Source organism: Eptatretus burgeri, chromosome 14 (assembly GCF_056783735.1).
Source record: "Eptatretus burgeri isolate ZD-2024b chromosome 14, Ebu_testis_v1, whole genome shotgun sequence".
Taxonomy (NCBI): domain Eukaryota; kingdom Metazoa; phylum Chordata; class Myxini; order Myxiniformes; family Myxinidae; genus Eptatretus; species Eptatretus burgeri.
This window is the reverse complement of record NC_140974.1, coordinates 39,045,194-39,069,073: the sequence shown is the minus strand read 5'-3', so window position 1 is coordinate 39,069,073 and position 23,880 is coordinate 39,045,194. Positions and strand designations below refer to the sequence as shown.

The window sequence follows — 23,880 nt, the reverse complement described above, 5'->3', positions numbered from 1 at the left end:
AACTACCATATTTGCATCAATAAAAAAGTAAATAGTTCAAAGTTTTGGTTGTAATCAAGTGTACCTTCGTTGTGGTTGTCCATAGCTGTCGGAATCTTGCTCAAAAATTCTTTCCAACCTTGGTTCTCTTCTGAATATTGACAGATCGACAAACACAGTGTCAGCCTTTGAATAGCTTCCAACTTTTCACTTCGTCGCATTTCAACTGGAATGCCTCATTGGACGCTTGCAAGTCGCACACACTTAATTAGTGTCCACATGAAAAGAATGCACGGCTCACAGGTGAAGCCGGTTTCCTCCTGTTAACCGGTTTATATTGACATTTATATTTGAACTTTCACGTTGGAAGTGAACTACAACTGTAAGAATCATCGTGTGCAGGTTCGTGTTAATGGAAGGTTGGGGGGGGGGAGGACATCTTCAACATGTGTATTCTACGTTGGGTTGTTAATGGAAGGGGGAAGCAGACGGAGGGGGTGGTATGTGGGGTGTTGAGGAGTTTGGAGGGGGGAGAGCAGATGGAGCCTTTGTGATAACTTCCTATGTTGATTTGACACTCCATGTGTTCATTTTGTTAATTGCTGTTTGGTACAGTTGTATAATTTACCGAATATGCATGCACGGTTGTCAATTTAAATAATGATGAACAGAACAAATGGTTTTGTTTCATTAACTGTATTTATGATTAAAATATTTGTTAATATAATCTCTAATCTACCTCATATTGTGTATTGTTATTAGTCTCCGACTGGTTTTATCAGAGGGGACGATAGGTTTGCTCTGTCCGTCTGTCCGGCCGTCTGTCCATCCATCCCACCTGTGGGTTTTCAGACTTTTTCCCCAAACTCTTCAACATATTCCACTGAAACTTGGTACATGGCTTTATTATGATAAGTTACAGAACAAGTTCGAGTTTCAGGGTGTTTCATCAATTTTTCAGTTATGCCCTTTGTTTTTTTAGAAAATATCACATTGGTCGAAACATGTATTGCAAAGCAATTCTCGCTCTTTTTGGAAATGTTTGACAAAAACATTCATAATATATTGAGGGGATGCTCTCGCAGTGTGCTTTTGGGCATTAATTGTGCAGACAAATTAGAAACTCATAATTCGTGGAGAGTGGGTTCGGACCATTGTGTACATGGTGCGTGCAGGTGGAGGCATGTTCAAAATTCAGCGATATTTGCATACGTAATAAATAGATTGTGCCTTTTTCTTGCATTTTGTAGAAACTGAAATAGCAAGATCCTTGAGTCAATATTGTAAGACATTGAAATGGAGAGGGAATGAGTTGAAAAGATATTATATAATGGGTGGGTCGTGGTGGTCCAGTGGTGAGAGCACCAGGCTGGCACTCAATTGAGGTTCAGAGCTGAAGGAATCTGGATACTTAGCTTCTGGACACATGTGGCTCATTAATGACCTTCAGCGAGGAGGTAATCTGCCTGCTTTTAATCTGGTCAAAACATGATGGCAGTTTAGTGGTTGGCTCTAATGGCAACCTGGTATGGGGGACTAAAATGCTATCGATGAAAAGGTATTTTTGTCGGAGGAGAGTTTCGTCGGTTCTTTGAGGAGAGTTGTGTCGGTTCTTGGGGGAGAGTTGCGTTGGTTCTCGGAGTGTTGCATCAGTTCTCGGAGGAGAGTTATGTCAGTTCTCGAAGGAGAGTTGCATCGGTTCTCGGAGGAGAGTTGCATCGGTTCTCGGAGGAGAGTTGTGGTGGTTCTCGGAGGAGAGTTGCGTCGGTTGTCAGAGGAGAGTTGCATCAGTTCTCAAAGGAGAGTTGCGTCGGTTCTCAAAGGAGAGTTGCGTCGGTTCTCAAAGGAGAGTTGCGTCGGTTCTCAAAGGAGAGTTGCGTCGGTTCTCAAAGGAGAGTTGCGTCGGTTTTCGAAGGAGAGTTGCGTCAGTTCTCAAAGGAGAGTTGCGTCGGTTCTCGAAGGAGAGTTGCGTCGGTTCTTTGAGGAGAGTTGTGTCGGTTCTCGGGGGAGAGTTGCGTTGGTTCTCGGAGGAGAGTTGTGGTAGTTCTCGGAGGAGAGTTGCGTCGGTTGTCAGAGGAGAGTTGCGTCGGTTCTCGGAGGAGAGTTGTGGTGGTTCTCGGAGGAGAGTTGCGTCAGTTGTCAGAGGAGAGTTGTGGTGGTTCTCGGAGGAGAGTTGCGTCGGTTGTCAGAGGAGAGTTGCATCGGTTCTCAAAGGAGAGTTGCGTCGGTTCTCAAAGGAGAGTTGCGTCGGTTCTCAAAGGAGAGTTGCGTCGGTTCTCGAAGGAGAGTTGCGTCGGTTCTGTGAGGAGAGTTGTGTCGGTTCTCGGGGGAGAGTTGCGTTGGTTCTCGGAGGAGTGTTGCATCAGTTCTCGGAGGAGAGTTATGTCAGTTCTCGAAGGAGAGTTGCATCGGTTCTCGGAGGAGAGTTGTGGTAGTTCTCGGAGGAGAGTTGCGTTGGTTCTCAAAGGAGAGTTGCGTCGGTTTTCGAAGGAGAGTTGCGTCGGTTCTCGAAGGAGAGTTGCGTCGGTTCTTTGAGGAGAGTTGCGTTGGTTCTCGGAGGAGAGTTGTGGTAGTTCTCGGAGGAGAGTTGCATCGGTTGTCAGAGGAGAGTTGCGTCGGTTCTCGGAGGAGAGTTGTGGTGGTTCTCGGAGGAGAGTTGCGTCGGTTGTCAGAGGAGAGTTGCATCGGTTCTCAAAGGAGAGTTGCGTCGGTTCTCAAAGGAGAGTTGCGTCGGTTCTCGAAGGAGAGTTGCGTCGGTTCTGTGAGGAGAGTTGTGTCGGTTCTCGGGGGAGAGTTGCGTTGGTTCTCGGAGGAGTGTTGCATCAGTTCTCGGAGGAGAGTTATGTCAGTTCTCGAAGGAGAGTTGCATCGGTTCTCGGAGGAGAGTTGTGGTGGTTCTCGGAGGAGAGTTGCGTCGGTTGTCAGAGGAGAGTTGTGGTGGTTCTCGGAGGAGAGTTGCGTCGGTTGTCAGAGGAGAGTTGCGCCGGTTCTCAAAGGAGAGTTGCATCGGTTCTGTGAGGAGAGTTGTGTCGGTTCTCGGGGGAGAGTTGCGTTGGTTCTCGGAGGAGTGTTGCATCAGTTCTCGGAGGAGAGTTATGTCAGTTCTCGAAGGAGAGTTGCATCGGTTCTCGGAGGAGAGTTGTGGTGGTTCTCGGAGGAGAGTTGCGTCGGTTGTCAGAGGAGAGTTGCGTCGGTTCTCGGTGGAGAGTTGTGGTGGTTCTCGGAGGAGAGTTGCGTCGGTTGTCAGAGGAGAGTTGCGCCGGTTCTCAAAGGAGAGTTGCGTCGGTTCTCGGAAGAGAGTTGTGATAGTTCTCGGAGGAGAGTTGCGTCGGTTGTCAGAGGAGAGTTGCATCGGTTCTCAAAGGAGAGTTGCGTCGGTTCTCAAAGGAGAGTTGCATTGGTTCTCAAAGGAGAGTTGCGTCGGTTCTCGAAGGAGAGTTGCGTCGGTTCTCGAAAGAGTTGCGTCCGTTCTCAGAGGAGAGCTGCGTCCGTTCTCAGAGGAGAGTTGCGTCCGTTCTCAGAGTAGAGTTGCGTCGGTTCTCAGAGGAGAGTTGCATCCAGTTCTGAGGAGGGGGGAGGGAAGCTCGAGTTGAGTTGGTTCAAGAGCAGCTTCAAGTTGAACCACGCCAAGCGCCTTGCCTGGGGAACGCAATGGGACGAGCGCTGAAAATGCAGCGGGATGGGCACAGAGCAGCAGGTGGGCGCAGGGTGGAAATCCGGGCTCCCAGGTATGGTCGCCACCACCCCATGGACAGTATCTCCGAAGTGCCTTGTAAAACCAACCACAAACTCTCGAGTATGGAAAGGGTCAACAGTGATGCTCCCGACACATCTTACACACGCATTCTATACCGTTGCATCTTCCTGTGCACACAACCCATTGACTTGACCTGGGTTTGTAGAGTGTCAACCGAGTCTGCAACAGTTATTTTCAGAACTCGCATGACACGAACCTGCATCGACCTCACCTCCCATGTGAACTTCTCACTCACCCACATCACACACCCTGTTCGTTTGGGTGAATCTCACATACGGGCGAGGCCAGGGTAAACACCATACCCCACCTACTTCACTTCTCTGTTTGGCAAACTTTCTTCTCTACTTCTCTCGGAATGATTGAGGTGCCTGTGTGTGTGTAGAATTGTGATAAAATGACTGATAAAGGGGCTTATGTGCTTGCAGTACGATCTTTCTTTGTGACACTGTTTAGCTTTGTAAATACCTGCTTTTGCCTGTAAATACATATCAAACCCAGGATAAATTATGTTAATGTGTTTAGCAGGCCAATGTGAATGCACATCAACTTTGTAGGCATCTTGTTTTCCCTCTTAATGTGAATAAAAAAGAAAATCAACTGTTATGTCGAGAAGACAGGAAAGACACTAGAATGACGGAGAATTCCCAAGAACAATGAGCACACATTGATTCTGCACCCACCAGCCCCATACAGTGGTATCGGTCTGTCGGCTTCAGAGTTGTCGATGCAAACATGATTGATAGGTCATTGACTGCAGTCCTCCATAAGGTGAGATAGTACAGCCCCAACTCCATATGAAGGAGCATCCACCAATAGGACCATGGGTTTATCACTTCTGTAGTGAATCAAAACATCCACAGATGTGAGCAAGTGCCTTGCCTCCTGGAAAGCCTCACTCTGCACCACACCACACTTCCATGTTATGCCTTTACGTAGCAACTTGTGAAGTGGTTCAAGAACTGTGACAACACTCGGCAAGAACCGATGGTAATAATTCAACATTCCAAGGAAACTTTTGAGTTGTGATTCATTCTGAGGTGACAGTGATTCCACAATGGTCCAAATAGACTCTTGCACCGGCCATATGCCGGTCGCCTCAACACGATAACCACAATACAAAACCGATTCAGCAAGGAAGGCACACTTGGCTTTGTTCAGATGAATCCCTGCTGGCCTCAACAGATAGAACACTTCCTGTAGGTGGGACAGGTGATCTACTCGATCTTTACCAGACACAAATACATCATCCAGTCAAACGGCCGCAAAAGGAATGGACTTCAGCAAGTTTTTGAGAAAGTTCTGAAAATATCTGGCGTCGACGATATGCCAAATGGTAGATGGTTGTAGCAGTGCAGATCACGATGTGTATTATTCATTGTATAATCCCTTGAATCCTCATCCAATGCCAGCTGCATGTGGGCTGACGTGAGGTCCAACTTAGACCACTGTTTTCAACCGCTCATCTCTGCTGGAAGATCCTCCACCTTTGGAATGGAATACTGCTCAACCATTGCTGCCTCATTAAAGGTAGACTTGTCGTCACCATATTTTCTCAATGAGCCATCCGGCTTCAAAACACGCACAAATGGAGAGGCTCAATTTGACTACTTGACCTTCTCAACCAGGCCCTCGGACTGAGCAGTCACGTTCAAAGTCAATCTTTTGCTTCAGGGCAAATGCCACCGGCCGAGCTTTGTTAAATGTTGGGCTTACAGCCTGCCTTGGCAAACAATGTAGGTTTCATGCCAACAACCCGATCTGTAACCCCCACAGATATTAGTCCTCATAATCGGCTAACACTGTTGCCTCTGGCGACAATGCTACTTGAGTTGCTTGATCTCCGCCCAGTTCAACTTCAGCTGTTCAAACCAGTTCTTGCGCAATAAACTGGGTCCACTCTGAGTAACAATCACTCACAATACAGGAGTTGCTGACAACGTTTCACTGTGACAATAGCCTCCCCTACAAAGGGAACATTTTCACCAGTGAATGTCTTAATAGTATGGAGAGAACAAAGCAATGGTGGTCTTTTTTTCCAGAGAATTGTATGCCCTTTGACTGATGACAAAACATGATGCTTCCATATCCATCTGCATGTCAACCTTGGTCCCTTCAATGTAAACAGTGCACGCAAAAGCTCCAGAACTAGATGTGTGATACATCCTCCACATTATCACATTCCACTGAGGAGTGATCTCCATACTTGGATGTCTCTGACTCTGGTGCGGCCACATCTGTTGATGAATCCAGACCATGGACTCTAGACTTCAGTTGAGTCACTCGCTGACAATTAGAGTCCATTTTGTTAACACATCTCACGATGTGATACATTTTATCACAAGGAAGACACAATTCGGTTTTGAATCGGCAACTGTTCAGGGCATACCAGACTGTGGGATCCAGGAGACGCCCCCCTTGTCGACTCCCTGATGCATTACATCAACGTTCACGCAAACAAAGGTAGAAACAGGAAAACAAGTAAAACAGACATAAAATGTCATGGCCACCATTCTTTCAGTAATTTTGCTGCATGGAGTTAAATAGCTAGTCCATATTTATGTACAACTAAAATGGCCATCAGCCGACCATTCAGCCATCTTGGATCAGATCACAAAATAAAGTGAGGTGTAAACACACGTGTATGCCATCATGCACTGTGCTTGTGCCAAATTTGAACAAAATCGGACCGTGCATGTCTGAGAAATGGTTAGGAACACATTTAAGGAACAAATTGGCCACCAGTTGGCCATCTTGGATTTGATCTCGAAAAAAAACATGATGTGCTTATGTGAGCCATCATTCATTATTATCTGCATGCCAAGTTTGAACAAGATCGGTAAATGCATGTTTGAGAAATGGTTGAGGACATGTTTGACACCAGGGTTGTTTTTCAACTAAAATGGCTGCCAGTCGGCCATCTTGGATCTGATGTCGAAAACAAATGACGTGAATAATATGTAAACCATCATGTGTTGTCTTTGTGCCAAATACAAATAGAATCGGTCCATACATGTCTGAGATATGATTGCAGACGCACGCACGCACGTACGCATACACGGACATGAAAATCGAGACCAGATCCGTCGGACCCCGTTTCGGACGAAGTCCAATGGGGGCTAATAATCTACCACAAAATATAACTACCGTGTAACAGGTGAACACGTCAATTATCAGATCGTTTGCAAGTGTACCAACATCGCCAACTTACTGACCTTACTGGCGAGAGTAAATTGACTCCCCTGACATCAAAGTCTCGTGAAAAACGAGATCTCGTTCAGGTGAGATTTAATCGACACTATAAAAGGAGCCGTGTGTGTGGACAGGTGGGTTGGACAGTTCCCCTGATTCCACCCACAATTTCGATACTACGGCTGCCCAGATTTTTGGTTCGCGGGTGTGGTGTACTGAATAGAAGATGCTTAGCAGGCAGACACGAGCGGGGGAACAGTCGAGCCGGGCTGTGTTGCACAAGCGCGAGCGCGGGCGTACTTTGCCCGCGGCTCTCCTTTATTGCGTATTCAGCACACTCACGAGCCGGGCGACACCAGCATTACTACAACGCCTCAGGCGGCGCGCACACCTTATATCCCTTGCAGACCCGATGACCACGCCGACCCCTCCTCCCATCATCATGCCCTGCCCTGCATGCCCGCAGGCTACACTACAGCGGGCGCCAGCAGTGACGACTATTTTCGTTGTGTCTGTCTGTCTGTTTGTTTGTGACTCTCTCCAGAGCATAGCTCCGTAACGTTTGATGCGATCTTGGTGAAACTTGGACACAAGCTAGATATCATGGTCTAGTTGTGTCTTTTTGTATGAGGGGCGTCCCACGCCCCTTGTGGGCAGAGCCACGCCCACTTGAACTTTTTATTTATTTATTTATTTTCTCGATTTTTTTTCCTCGCAATTTCATTTCCTTGAAGCTGTGCGTAATGTCCATAAGTACAACATATAAAAATTCGATTTGATTTGGTCAACTTTGACGGAAGAGATAGGTTTTTACGGTAGGGATTCCTCAACAGCTTCCACTAACTCAATTGTACCTATCGTTGCGTTGTTCAATAATGCCCGGGAACCATCGTCGCCTCCCAGCTGGTATTCACTTATAAACGTTTACTGTTTTAATTTGACTGGATGAATAACAAGAACATGCATAGATCCGTTTACGTGCGTTTAGGCACGGCTACAGCACAGGTTCTAATGTGTCTTAACATCGACATAATTAATCAATTAAAGAAATATAAACATGGAGGGAGATGGCAAGATGAAGGTCCATACGTTTTGATTAGTTATTGGCTCGAAATGGCATTCAATAAGTAAGTCTGATTTGTATTTTCATCATCTCGGAGGTTAAAACTGAGAAGGACCATGATTGAATCCAGTAATCAAGATTGATTTGTTATTAATTAATTGAATTAATTAAGTTGTTTTGATTTGTTATTGGCTCAAAATGGCATTCAATCGATCAATCAATAAGTAATATAAGTCTGATTTGTATTCTCATCATCTCGGAGGATAAAAACAATGATGAGGACCGTGACTGAATCCAGTAATTAAGGTTGATTTGTTATTAATTAATTAAGTTGTTAATTAATTAAGTTGTTTTGATTTGCTCGTGATGTCAGGCCATGTCGGCTACTAACTTACCGATCACGATGGTCTTGGACGTCTGCTGAGTCCACGAACCCGTTGTTGCGACGATGTTTTGTTTGTCAATTTCACAAATTCCTCGGCAAATTTAATCGTTTACCTTTAACGAGCGAAGTTACCCAGGTAACCGGCTCAAACAGTTTGGATTTCGGACAAACCGTTGTTTCAAGGTGTCAGGTCTCATCACACCAACGAACAGCAAGCCGGACTGTTGGCTGATCTCTGACCTCCTCATTGTCCCTCTCCGATGTGGTGACCTGATGTCTGACCTCCTCGTTGTGCCTCTCCGATGTGGTGACCTGATCTCTGACCTCCTCGTTGTCCCTCTCCGATGTGGTGACCTGATGTCTGACCTCCTCATTGTCCCTCTTCGATGTGGTGACCTGATCTTTGCTTCCCTGCTATCGATGTCTATCCCATAACGGTCGATTAGTTGTGCGAGTTCTCGTTCAAATCTCTCAGCGAGTGAAGCTCAACCGAACGTCTGTTACATGAAAAGTAACGAAAGGTGATTAACACACACCTTTTGCAGTTTGGCCAGGTATACCCCGCCCCCCCGTCTGTCATTCCTCGATGTGCTGAGAGCAAACGGTTAACTGTTCTTCTTCTTCTTCATTTCGTCCACAGCACATGGCTGCAAGAAGCATCATTGGCTGAAAGTGCAGCTGTGCCACTGATGCAGTGCCCCTGTCGATTAGAGGAGGGATTTGTATAATTTGTTCAGGGCGCCGTCGACAGCTCGTCTATTCTTCACGAAGGACACTGTGGGATCTTAAACGTCCACCAGGTAACACCGGCAGACATGACGCCCAGTTTAACGACAATCTGAGGAACGGCACACACATTGATGAATCACCTGAACTGTGAAACACCAGGACGGTAGTTTATAGCTGGGTCGGGATTCGAACTCAGCGAGACGACTCGGACGCGAGTGTGCGTTGCTCTCGGTCATCTCATCATCCCACGGTTAACCATGACCAAACACCACCTTCCCAGGTATCCTTGCACGGAAATCTTCGAACAGCCGATTACACCACATTGGATATGTCGACTGTGATCGTTATCATGTTTCGAATTTGCTGCCATTTGCCCGAGAGGTTGAACAATGCACGATTACTCGCTTCCGGGGGCAGTCTTCAGTCCTGACTCTGACCTCACATCAGGCGCAAATTTATCTGATGGATTGGGTATTGGGGTCTCGGACGTTTTTAACTCTTTGTGCCAAGCTTATCTCACCGAAACCGACATAACTGCGAAGGTGTTTTGTTGTTACATCACAGTTCCTTTTATTTTTAATATACTTTTAATTTTATTATTATTATTTTCATAATAATATTAAAGAAAATATTTTTTATTTTTAAAAATTTTATTATTTACTAGACGACCCGTGAACCCGTTGGGTTCCCGTTGTGACAGCGGTTAATGAAAAAAATCATTTCAAGAAAAAAAAAGATAGCTCCAGCGAACTATACCGCTGAGGTTGTTTGCATTGATCAAATACTCCCGAAGAGTACTTGACTGAATAGGGAATTGATTTTTAAATATTTTTTTCGTTGCCCAATTTGAACGAAACTTGATACTGCACACCGCAGACGAATGGTAAGGTGGCCCAAAAATTTTTGCGCTATCGTGTACCGTTTTGGCTGTATTTCAGGAACATACAGACATACATCCCAGCAGGCACACAACGTTGTTGCAACGTCGTTTGCCGTTTCTATCCTGACGTCAGAATTGGGTCAGTGGGAAGTTGTTTTTGCAACACCCATGACGTCAGATTTCAACGTTGTCACAACGTTGAAATCTGACGTCGTTGCAGCGTCGTGTTCTGGTTGTATCCTGACGTCAGAATTGGGTCAGTGGGAAGTTGTATTTGCAACACCCATGACGTCAGATTTCAACGTTGTCACAACATTGAAGCATGACGTTATTTTTCAACTTTATCACAACGTTCATAAAATGGAGTTTTTGTTTTTACCCTTTCCTTTGCATGCCAAAGAAACGAACATTGCAGTGCATGACACCCTTCAGCTTCCAGCTTGATGGAGCCCTCGACCCGTAGGTCTGGGGTCAGTGGAGCACCGCTGTTCCACCGGTGCCATTATCAAAACATTGAAGTTTTGTATTGCAACATCATTATACGTTGCACACAGTAACACATAATGACCACAACTTGAAAACAACTGGAACTCATAATCATTATCACGTATCATGCAGAGCATGATTGCGGCAAAAATATACAAGCAGTATTAACAATAATAATATCTTTATTTGTACCAAAAAAGCACACTCAAATACAAACGTACAATAAATAAAAGTAGATACCATTGCAATTGAGAAACGTATACTAAAAATGGGGAATAAAAAAATACCACATGGGTAAAAGTCGTAAATACCTTTTTGACAAATTCACTTTGTGCAAAGCACAGTTAACAATTCAAATTCAGAAAGTTTTGCTCCAGAGAGGAACTGTGGAGCTTCTCTCTCAAATATAATTGACTGCACAAAGGCACCTTTAAGTACAACATCATCATCATGCAGTGTTAGTAAAACTCAAGCCTGGTGTTGGCTTAGTGGTTAGGGCGGTGGCTTGGAATCCTAGGGTCCTGAGTTCAAGCCCCGTTGGCTGCTGAATTAAAAGAATTAAAATACACCAGGAGGTTGACTCAGCCTGTCATCCTTCTGAGGTAGGCAAAATGAGTACCAGTGTACTGGTAAGGGGGACACTGCATCAGCGGTATAGCCACGTCCCAACCAATGATGCAACCAGCAGCCACAGGCTGCACTCGATAGAGAGAGAGAGAGAGTTAGTAAAACTGCTGATAATTCTATGCTTGCATACATTATGGGCATTCGGAGCATAAAAGGTATTGACCGATAACTTGCATTTATATAAAATGTAATTAAAAGTTTTAGCTACTGATGACATACTACCCATTGTTACAAGATTCATAATTAAGCAACCTTAGGTAAGAATTATGAGAAGACGAAGAACCACATATAAATTTTGCTATACGACATAATAGTTGACATTCAATCGGTAGAAATTCAGCAATGACTGGTAAAAGAGTACAATATGGGTCCTACTTGGGAAGTCAAACACCTTTCTGATAGAATTTCTCCATGATATATGTATATAATTTAGAAATATTTTTACTTGTTATGTCCCACAGCGGGCATCAATATAATGAGGTGCAAAAAGACTTCAAAAGATGATACTTGACATGATATGAACAGTGCATAAAATTATATAAAACTGAATTACAATCAGGCAAATCAATGAGACCAAATATATATATATATATATATATATATATATATATATATATATATATATATATATATATATATATATATATATATATATATATATATATATATATATATATATATATATATATGTGTGTGTATTCATCTATCGATAATTCCAGCAGTGTGTGTGTGTGTGGGTGTGTGTGTGTGTGTGTGTGTGTGTGTGTGTGTGTGTGTGTGTGTGTGTGTGTGTGTGTGTGTGTGTGACTGTTTCTCGACAACCACTGGTCCGATCTAATTGAAACTTGCCTGAGTATGTGCCTTTTCAAGGTTTTATATTGTTGTGGTTTCGCCGGCGCGTCGCCACGAGCACGACTCTCGATGGAGCAGTGGGGCCGTCTCGGCTCGATCACCCGGAATTACAGATCGCCGGCCCGGAGAAGTCTGAGGTCGGCCGGTCCTGGTTATTTTGGACCGAAATACGCCAATGGTGAGACCAAGCTGCTGGGGTAGGGTCGATTGGTCGTGGGGTAGGGTCGATTGCCAACTTCAATTTACCTAAGTACCCACGTGATCCAGCTACCGGGGCATTTCACCCTCGATGGAACTCGTAGGGAAGCGAGCCGCTTAGACCTAGGTCACATTTGCCACGGCGGCCGTGCGGTCTCCAAAATCTGCGGCCGCTAGCAATTATACGGCGGCCGCAGTATTTCCACAGTCACACAATGTAGCAGTCACATATGCTTTTATTTTTCGGGGAGCCGCACGGCGTATTGAGAAATCGTGGAGACCAAAAACGTGGGGGTGCCGTACGGTCTTTGATTTGATGTCGCACGGTGACCTTAGGGCGTCGCTGTGGCGGCCATATAATTTAAGGCAGACGCAAGGTGCCCGCAGGGGTGACCGCAGGGGGGGCCCTAAGGCGAACATGTGGCCAGACGGACGGTAACGAGTGGGTATATATACCAGTTATTTTTTTACTGAAATAAAAATATACCAGTATATATAACTGAATATACTATAACTATAATATACCGTGGTGCCCCCAGAATCCGAACGCCCCATTGTTTGAACAAATTGTAATCCGAACAATTTTTTGGAGAAAATTTTGCCCTAAAAACATAATACATTTTTAAAAACCAAACACAACGTGGCGTTCATGTTTGTTCACGTGTCTCCCCCACCTGTTCGAGCTGCATCTTCACGCTTTGTTCATTCAGTTCGTCAGTGGAAGTACTCTTGAAAGCATCTCTCGTGTGTCGATCGATACTTTAGGCCTCAGTCACATTTGCTCTACGGCGAGGATACGGCGGCCGTACGCCCTCTGAATTGACAGAAACGTGCGGCGGCCGCAGAGAAACTGAGGTGGCCTCAGGGTGGCCCGACGCCATATGGCTATATTTTACAGGTCGTAAGGTCGCCGTGGAATTATAACGCGGAGTTATAACTTTTTTCATTTCTACGTTCGCCGTAGAAATTGGACAAGCCGAAACAAAAGAACTGGTAAAAAAAATAAATTAATTAATTAACCCATTCGTTACCATCCGTCTGGCCGCACGTTCGGCTAAGGGCCCCCCTGCGGTCGCCTTGCGGGCACCTTGCGTCTGCTTTGAAAATTCTATGGCCACCGCAGGAACGCCCTAAGGTCACCGTGTGACATCAAATCAAAGACTGTATGGCACCCCCACTTTTCAGTCTCCACAATTTATAAAGACCCCATGCGTCTACCCGAAAAATAAAAACATATGTGACTGCTACATTGTGTGACCGTGGAAATACTGCGGCGGCTTTATAATTGCTAGTGCCTGTACATTTTGTAGACCCTCCGGCCGCCGAGCCAAATGTGACTTTGGCCTTATCTCGTGTTTTCACCTTCATTTGTGATGTTTGTTTTTTTAATCATTTTGTGTTTTAATTAATAACAAAAAAGCAATCCGATCACATGGTGTGACGGACTGTCGGGCAAGGATTGAATTTCACAGCAAAACCAGTTGTAATTTGGAATATCCATGATTACGTCAGCCAGATGCGTTTGATGAAAGTGATTGTGGTTCTGCGGGCATCATGTTTGATCAGCTGCCCCGGGGGCAGCGCTCTCGCAGAGTGCGCGAGTGATCGGAACCCAGGCCGGAGCTCGAGCCTGTGTAGACCTTTGGATTGGTGATTGTAACAGTTTACATACAATACACCGCCACCGAAGGTCATTTACTCATCTTATTTTACCTCAAACATGGGGAATTTCAGTTTAAAGCGTCTTGAAAGTGGGTTTTCTTTGGGTCCACGAACGGATTAATTCACTCCATTATTTCTTATTGGGAAAATATTTTTTAGTATCCGAACTTTTTGCAATCCGAACAGCCTCCTGGAATGAATTAAATTGGGATTCTGGGGGCACCACTGTATAGGCAAACACCTATACTCCGATCTCTTGCGGTAGCGCACGGTGGACGCACGGTTGACGCAGACTACCACGGAGGCCGGACGTAGGTGCACGGCGGGCGTCGGGGAACCATGCGTCGACCCTGCGTTGCCCGCAGGTAGTCACACAGACCGCAAGGCCACCGTGGAAATAGTGCGGCCGCCGTAATTTTTTGGGGTTGGGGAAATTCATTTTTCATTGAGAAGAGCGTACGGCAGCCGCACGAATAACGCAGCCCACCGCACGCCCTACGTACGGTCGACGTGGAATACATCTACGTCATAGCTTGGCTTGTCGAATTGCTACGGCGAATGTAGAAATGAAAAAAAGTTATCACTCCGCGCTATAATTCCACAGCGCCCCTACGGCCTGTAAAATATAGCCAAACGGCGTAGGGCCTCCCTGAGGCCACCTTGTTTCTCTGCGGCCGCCGCACGTTTCTGTCAATTCAGAGGGTGTACGGCCGCCGTATCGTCGCCGTAGAGCAAATTTGACCTTGGCCTGAAGTGAGCCCGTTCTGTGTGCGATGCCGAGCGGTTTTATAATCGTCGAATTCCGCCGGCCCGATTATCCTGTTTCTCCGTTATCGCGGCAATGACTGCTCACTTTCCCACACGCACGACACACCCAGTCAATGGAGAAATGACACGACGAGCTGAGTACATTCAAACAATTGGGTATTTATTTACCAATGATGGGGGACTAGGGGAAGAGAAGATATATAGAATAGAGAAGAAGAATAGCGCAAGAGAAGATTTATCCCGAATATCAGGCAATGCACGTATGTACAGGCAAAACACTTGTACAATTCACTACTTGTCAGACTGGCGCCACAAACAGACACACGCACACCCAGACAGAAGTGGACCTCAACGGCCTTTATTGCGACTCTCCAGCCGAGGACAGACCGGCTGTGACCCAGGCGTGGCTGGCTACCTGGCCACGAGCGCACGGCTGGACGTACCCTGGTCTTGAGACTGGTGTCGCCGTACCAGCCAGGTGGAAGGCGACGACACGAAGCTCTGGAGCTGGGATGAGGTCGTTGCAGGACTAGCCAAGGTGATGAGCCGGGCAGAGAAGAAGCGGGAGAAGAGAAGCAGGAAAGAACCAGAACAACTCCAAGAGAGCCGACCCCGATAATTCCTCAGGACACACCATATATCGGCCCCCTCCAGCTCAACGGACGCTTCTCTCTTCTCCACTCGCCCGCCCATTGGACGTGAGGCCCCATTTGGACAGGCTCCCGATTGGACAGGTGCGCAGTGGGCGGGGAACTCCATCCCTTGGGTGGAGTCTACAGCGGGGGGCGTTTGTGGCTCCGCCTATGGCTTCACCTCAGACTGCGTGTTTAATGGCGACGGTGCTGGGTCGGAGGCGGAGTGTGGAAGACGCCGGCTCCCCGCCGATTGGCCACGGAGGGACAGCTTGTCTGTTAGACTCTGTCCACATGCGCGCCTGAAGAACGCAGCAGCGCCAGTTCCATGTTGAACATTCCAGTTCCAGAATGGCGCCGTTGTGGCATTGTTGAAACTCTAATACAATCGTAGCGCATTCACATTTGATTTACCCATTAGACCAGGGACGGGAGCTATCTATACAACATATACTTACCGGTGTAACTAATCTATAGGAACCTGAAGGTTGAGTGCGATAGCTTTCCAAATCCGCAACAATATTAATCGGACAAGTGCTTCCCAAGTTATGGCCATTTATTTACCAACCAATGACAGGACACGTTGCTGCGTAGGCATGGCCGATGGGGAAGAGAACCTCAGCCGCATTCTCCATTATGGGTTACAACGTACGCACTTCCGGATCGTGATTACTTCGTGTATTCTAATAATTTCTCGATTTCCTATGCGCGTTTATAGATAAACACAATGCCTCAAGTTATGATTGTTTTCATATTAGACAGTGCAAACATTTCGGTTACATCAGAGTGAGCTAGCTAGTATGCTCCGAACCAAGAAGTAAATTTTAAACACGCGATAACTTACAATCGAAAATAAGCAAGTAGGAGACAAAATTTAAACAACGGGTGTTTTTTTGGGTACCTTTAGATGTTTTTTGTTGCTGTTTTGGTACTTTTTTCCACAGAAAATGGCGTCACACTGCAGAGGGCACGCACATACAGCCAAGCATGTACGGGCATGCGAGAGCGAAGGAACAGCATATGTGGTTGTTGTTTGTGGCTTGAAAGTTTTTTTTTTTTTTTTTTGCACGAACGGCCACGCATGTACGTGCACGCACTAGTACAAAGAAAAAATATAAATCTAACATCATTAAGTATGAAAACATAATTTTGAATGCATCTCATAAATAATTCCAAAGCAAAAAAAAAATTAATTTGTTGGGTGTTTTCAATCTTAATTTCACAGGAAAATAAAATAACTTCATTATGCATAAAAGTACATGTAAATATTTTCACAATGTAAACTTAGGCTGGGTTTCCAACATACAACATTACAATTAACTGGGCTGCAAATTCTTAATAATCAAGGACGTGGACGGCTGGCACAGCGTGTTACTGTTACTCGTTATTATAACACTAGTACGTGCCCGTACGTATGTGGCCGTACGTGCAAAAAAGAAAAAAAAAACTTTCAAACAACCACACAGGCTGTTCCTTCACTCTCGTAAATGATGGCTGGATTGGGGCATTGTGTTTATCTATGAATGCGCATAACAAATCGAGAAATTATTAGAATACAGTAAGTCATCACTATCCGGAAGTCCGTATGTTGTAACCCGTAATGGGGAACGCGGCTGAGCATCTCTTCCCCATTGGCCACGCCTACGCAGTTGGTTTGGTAAATAAATGGCCATAACTTGGGAAGCACTTGTCCGATTAATATCAAACCTTGAAAAGGCACACACTCTGGTCCCCAGCAAGTTTCAATTAGATCGGACCAGTGGTTGTTGAGAAATAGCGGTCACAGGCGCGCGCGCGCGCACACACACACACACACACACACACACACACACACACACACACACACACACACACACACACACACACACACACACACACACACACACACACACACACACACACACACACACACACACACACACCTGGAATTGTAGATGGATGAGGGCTTGTTCCTGCCCGCACCTCCATGCCGATCAGGGGCATATTTCAAATGTTGTGATATGGCAGTGTCCACATCTGCCTCCGTTGCTGTTGGCTGACTGGCCATGGTACTGTGTGAAAAATAATAACAATTTCCACTTCGTATTTATTGGGCTTTATGATCATCAAACAAGACTCGCAATGTGAATTACGCTCAAGTCATGCACATTATAAACTGTCATTTAGCAGAATTCATTTCCTCTGACAACTTTATAAAAATTCAGGTTCCAGAAAGGTCTCTTTCCATTCTTTCCACACAAATTGTATGTGGACATCACACCATTGGACGTCATCCTTATTTTAGAAAATAAAAACAATTTAGTACACCAGTGTTCGAAGCAGCTTGTAACAAGTTTTAAGTTCCACTGCCCTTAAAAAGCCTCAATTAATATTATTCTTTATAATATAAAGTTATTTTAATGTCTTTTGATAACCATTTTACCAAAAGAAAACAATTGTGCACCGAAAAACTTGAACAATTCCCCTATCGTGACAAACTACCACAATGAAGGCTTCATTGTTACAAGCGGCAGTTTGTCGGCAGCCAAAGGGTTAATATTTTTTATTCCAAAACTTCACATTTTTCGGCGAACAATAACTGACAATTGTTTTCCTTTTGCCTTTGGTTAGGCCTAACTCGTTAAAAGAGGACATAAAAAATAATATATTATAATAAATAATATTAATTGAGCCTTTTTTAAGGGCAGTGGAACTTTAAATTTGTGACATTGCGGAACAATGCAGTAATTCGTCGGACCCGAACGGCCGAAGCATTATCCACACCAGAAAAATATTTTAAAAAGTTCTGAACCAATTAAATTTGTCCAAAGTAATTTTTACAGAGTTCCCCTTTATTTACCACAGATCGGTGTTTTTTTTTTTTTCACCAGGCCCGTGGAAAAATGAATTGATTATTTACCGTCGATTTCTCCACACGATCAGGGCCAAATCAGCGACAGCTAAACGTGATAAACGAACGAAATCGGGTGTTGGAGGTGCCAGAGGATTCGATCGTCAGATGCACGTTCGAGTCCAAGGCTCAAACCACGATCGAGTGGCCCCGAAGGTCTCGGGAGAGTTTCCATTGAATGTAACGATATAGATTCCATCACACCAGTAACAGGAACACATCATGGATTCTGTGATCTTAAAAACGTCCAAAAACAAAAGCTAAGACATAAAATCGATTTATAATATTATACTTACCAAAAATGATCACGGCGGCAGATAATTTTAACTAAAAAAGCTAGTCTTCTGCAGATTAAAGCGGATTGTCTGTCACACTCAGAAACAGCAAAAAGTTTACAAGTTTAACCAAACTCGACAAATGGCGGCTCGTGATGCGGAAATAGGAATTAGCCAATCAGATCTCTCCTCCAGTGAAAGGCAGATACAACCACACACGTCACGAAGTGGAAAATCGCTCACCATGGCAACACAGGAGGCAGAAAAAGCAGTTTCAGGTAATCGCGTTGCGGCTGCACCGTCGTGATCTGGTTGTACAACCAAGCGGCCGATTCCCGACTTCGTGAATCTTTCATACTGACGTCGTGTGCCTGCTGGGATACAAGATGAGAGTTTTCGTAATTCATAGATCATGTATATTGTTACGGCTGTGGAAATTGGCAGAACACCATAAAGGTCCCTAGATCAGTTAGGCCGATAAGTTGGTGTCCAGATAGATTTCCCCACCGTTGTTGAAAGGGAACTATTTATGGTTACCGGGCTGTGATCTTTGAGTTAGCCGTTATTCTTTACTTTCGTTATTTTGGACCAACCACATCCACCACCAACATCTTTCTCAACAACCGCTTTACAACAACCACCACCACCACCAACATCGCTCTCAACAACCGCTTCAGACCAACCGCCTTCACCACCACAACCACACCTGCCTCTCACCAAACCACGCCATCCTCACCACTTTGCCAGCAACCGTCAACATCTCCACACCACAAACATCGCCTCACCTTCGTCTCCGAAACGACGCCATCTTTGCGCCAGCCGCGGCGAGTCCGCATCGAGCAGTGTCACTGCAGGCCGACGCGGGACGTTTGCTCATCGGATCAAGCTTGGTGATCTCGCGCACGTCCGCTTTCCGCGCAGAGGTCGGAGGAGGTCGAGGATCGGAGGCCAAACCGCGTCTCACCAGCCCTATAAAAGGACGAGCAGAGCGCCAAGCTCGCGTTCGAGTTGGGTCGCGTCGAGTCGAGTTGATTGGGCGGTCTGAGTCATTCTGGAGAGGTCGGGGAGTCGGGAGGAAGCCAGAAGCCAAGGAGCTGCGTGGAAGTCTGGACTCGTGTCGGAGTCGGGAGCTTGAAGCTTGCAGTCGGTGGAGAGTCCGGGCGTCGCGAAGGAGACGCGAGCTGGAGGCGCGGCCTTGCCTGCTGTGTCGTGCGGAACCGCGTGTTCGTGTGGAGAGAGCCGGAGAGAGCTCGCCAGCCAGCGACAGGTGGTCCGAGGTGATCGGGCTTCGGCGCAGTTCGAGCATCACTGAGGGACGGACGGGTTCTTGCAGAGCATCAACTCTAAGAGAGCAAAGACCTGTTCGTTCCTCTCAAACGAGTTGCCGACTGAGGCCCGAATCACCTGGCCGTTTGACAAGGTCCGAGCTCGACCGCGGCTACGCCAGCTGCCGTGGGGAAGGAGCATCGCGGGTCGCCCAAGAGCGTTCGTGTGGAGAGAGCCGGAGAGAGCTCGCCTGCCACACGGAAGGCCCGAGCTCGACCGCGGCTACGCCAGCTGCTGTGGGGACGGGACGTCGCGGGTCGCCCAAGCCAGACACCACGAGGGTGCAGGTAACGTGCAACGGTCTCGTGGGACTCGTTCGGTCTGCGAGTCCCATGCCATAAAGACCCAAGAGGTCCAGTCTGACCCCATTGCCTTTGATGGGGTCTTTTCCTGCTTTTCGTTCGATTGAATGTTGTGGCGCCGAGTCCCGTAAGTAAAACTATGTAAGTGACTGTACATTCATAATTACTTCTTAGTATAGACGGTTGTAGCGCTTTGTCTTGCCCACGTGCTGTGCCGCATTCATTGCTTGCTCTGTATACGTGCATGTTGGTGTTTTTGAATGACTGCATGATTGTTCCTGCTTACGTAGAGTAAACTAGAACGGGCACTCAGTAGAGCACATACCTTCGCCAACGCTACATTCCCCCCCCCCCCCAGAAACCGTTGATTGTGAGGGTATTTCATCCCATACCACATCTGCCATCTCATATGTGTTATGATGGCTTAAAAACATTAAATTTCCTGCTGTTTGACACTGATTCACGTACATTGTACAATTTCTGTATGAACTCCCTGACCTTTTTGGGTGTCAGTGTCAAGTCAATCTGATGACAACTGGTCACATTATAAGAAATAAGTTCAGTGACACCCCCCCTCCCCCAATGCTTTAAACTCACCAATAAAGTCACTGTCAAATATTACACATCACAGGATAGGGAATTGAATTCTAAACATTTTGAATCTACTTCCATGCAAATTGTATAAGAATTGACCGCATTATGATAAAGGTCATTGACCCCCCTGACCTTTGACCCAAACCGCTAACAAAGGTAATGACGTCATTGTGTCATGTCGTATATCACAAGATTGGGCATTGAATTCACAACATTTTGGCATTGGTTGCATGCTAATTGGATAAAAATCGACCACACGATGGCAAAATGACGATTTTGACCTTTTCATGACCTCGACCTTGACCTTTGTACTCTTAATTTTCTTATTGGTATTAGAGTGTGGGGAACAGAACAGTCAACATTTTGGTGTTGGTTTCATATAAATTGGATAAGAATTGACCGTGTTATGACTAAAACCGCACATTTTGTAATGTCATGACCCCCCCTGACCTTTGACTCCCAACCGCTAATAAGGGTTATTACGTCATTGTGTCATGTCACAGATCACAAGATGGGGCATTGAATTCTGAACATTTTGGCATTAGTTGCATGCAAATTGGATGCAAATTGACCGCGCTATGGTAAAAAGACGATTTTGACCTTTTCATGACCTTGACCTTGACCTTTAACCCGATCGCTCCCAAAATCGAATCAAATGGTCCTCGGATAATAACCAATCATCCCACCAAATTTGCTGCAATTAAGTTCAATACTTTTGGAGTTATGCGAATAACAAACAAACAAACAAACAAACAAACACACATATTCACAAATAAATAAATACACAGCGATCAAAACATAACCTTCGCAACAAAGTTTGCGAAGGTAATAAATGTGCTGGTTTAAATGTTAACCCATTTGTTGTGTCCTCTTTCCCTTATTGGAACGCCATCTTGCTTCGTGGAATGATTAGTGGGTCTGAAACACCCGTTTAAGAGAATCGGATCCGGCGAGGTCGGCGATAATACCCGCTCGGTTATCGTCTACAACGGAATGGACCGCTTAAGCGGTTCGTGTCCCAAGCCGACCTGCGTCGAGGTACGGCTGCCCGGTCGGCTCCCCGCGCAGGTACTTAGGTATATCAAATTCGGCGAGTGACCCTATCTTGCGCGGGTAGACAATTGGCACGGCCGTGGTGGGGTTGAAGACCCACTCATGACAGGGTTCCGGCGTTAGCTCCCGAAAGTCATGACTGGATTGTCCGTTCGGTGGGCGAGCTGCTACTATTAGTGGAAAGCGGCAGTTCGCACGCCGACGGGCGAGAATTGTACAACAATATATATATTTTTTTACGCTTACTGAACACATGACCGGAATTTACATTCCTGATAAGGTATTGTCATCGTGCGCCATCCGTCTGTCACATTTTTCGACTTCTCTGGTCAAACTGCTGGGCTGATGAAGCTGAAATTTTGCAGCAAAGTTCCTCTCCTGACTGGTAGCAGGAATTGTAAAGCTCCTTCCGGTCACATGACTTTAAGTATGTCACAATGTCCGACTTTGTAAATTTCTTCAAAAATCTTCTCCAGACCCACCACTCAGAATGCTACCAAGTTTGGGTTCCAACATTAAGCCAGGATAGGGATGTTAAATTGCCGGGTCATGCCAATGATGTGATTGGAAGTGTGTCAGAATGGCCGACAGTCAATTTTTGGAAAAATCGCATAAATTCCTTCAAAAATCTTCTTCTCCAGACCCATCAGTCAGAATGATACCAAATTTGGGTGACAACATTAGGACAGGGTCGTGATGTTAAATTGTGGAGGCCATGCTGATCACATGACCGGAAGTGTGTCAAAACGGTGGTCACGCAAATTCCTTCCAAAATTTTCTTCTCCAGACCCACCTGTCAGAATGCTACCAAATTTGGGTTACAACATTAGAATAGGGTCGTGATGTTAAATTGTGGAGGTCATTTCAATCACATGACCGGAAATGTGTCAAAATGGTGGACTTCGTAAAATTTGTGGAAAATCGCGTAAATTCTTTCAAAACCTTCCTCACCAGACCCATCAGTCAGAATTCGACCAAATTTGGGTTACAGCATTCGGCCAAGGCACAGATAAGCTACTGCTCCAGTGGTCCTATTTTTTTTTTTTTAAATTGTGATTTAAGGCTCCTGGAGGAATTTGTGCATATATCAGAAGGTGGGCAACAAGCCCAAATCAGTGGAGGAGACATCATTCTATATACTTTTTAATATGAATTGCAAGGATATTTAGCAGACAATGGGTGTATGGGATTTGAACCTGGTTCCCCACATATAACAAGCTCGGGCTTCAAATTGGAACACAACTAGGGTCCAGGAGCTTGTATGTACATTACGTTCAGGGCAAATACATTGGCAGACAACTGTGCACTTTTACAAAAATTACAAGGACGTATCAATAGACAATGGACCAAGAGATATACGGGATTTGAACTTGGGTTTCCTCCATCATGAGCGAGGGATTCAGATGTTGCCTCCATCATGAGCGAGGGATTCAGATGTTGAACACGAATAGTTTTACTGATTGTTTGTGTTTAAATGTCATTGATTGATTATTTTGGCGTGGAACAAGTACCGCAGGTGTGCTTAGATCGTGGAAATGACTTCACCATCTCCCAAGAGTGATATCAATGATGCAATGAAAGTGGTTTTAAAGTCCGAACGTGGGGAGGGTTAAACGGTGACCTGGGGACCGTTTCCTTTGAACCTCTTTAGTTCCATCTCTCCCGGCACTTGACATTTACAAATAAACAGGGAAATGTATGGGAAGAGAAACAGAAAACATTCTCCTGTTGGGGAACATTCTTTAACAGTACTTGACGCGAGGTTCTCAACCAATGGTAATCAATCTCTTTTGGATCTTATTTTGACAAATTTCCCTGACAATATCTGCTGCTCTTCCTCCGATCCAATCGGTTCTTCTGACCACGTCCTTGTCAAAGTGGACATCTCTGGCTATTATCAGAGAACCACCTCACCGCCGTCGAGTCTGGCATTTCACTCAAGCCGACTGGCAGGGTCTCCAAGCAGCCATCAAACTTATAGACTGGTCTCCTATTGCTACTTTCTCCAACATCAACTCATCCTGGGAAGTCTTTCAAAGAAACTTGCTCTCCCTCATGCACAGATTTATCCCCTCTTGTCTTCAGTTGTCCTACCCTTCCTCCCGCCCTCAGTTCACTGAAGCTTGTGGTGAGGCAGTTGTCCTGAAACAACTTGCCTTTGCCTCATGGAAAGCAAACCCAACTGAGGGTAATCTCAGTTCCTTCCATAAAGCTCAGAACAAGTGTTAATCTA

General features: G+C 45.6%; 1 protein-coding gene across 3 annotated transcripts in view; it reads right to left on the bottom strand.

Moving 5' to 3' along the window:
• Positions 1 to 23,880, bottom strand: part of LOC147012995 (uncharacterized) — a 70,596-nt gene that overhangs the window by 4,733 nt on the left and 41,983 nt on the right. The window contains exons 1-4 of one of the 3 annotated variants that reach the window (XM_085854420.1): positions 19,158 to 23,021; positions 18,616 to 18,746; positions 17,130 to 17,258; positions 65 to 130 (exon numbers count right to left, since the gene is read on the bottom strand). In XM_085854420.1, the coding sequence (XP_085710546.1) occupies positions 65 to 130; positions 17,130 to 17,258; positions 18,616 to 18,746; positions 19,158 to 19,208 (377 nt within the window). In that variant the 5' untranslated portion in view covers positions 19,209 to 23,021. The other 2 variants (XM_085854421.1, XM_085854423.1) reach the window with 2 other exon arrangements.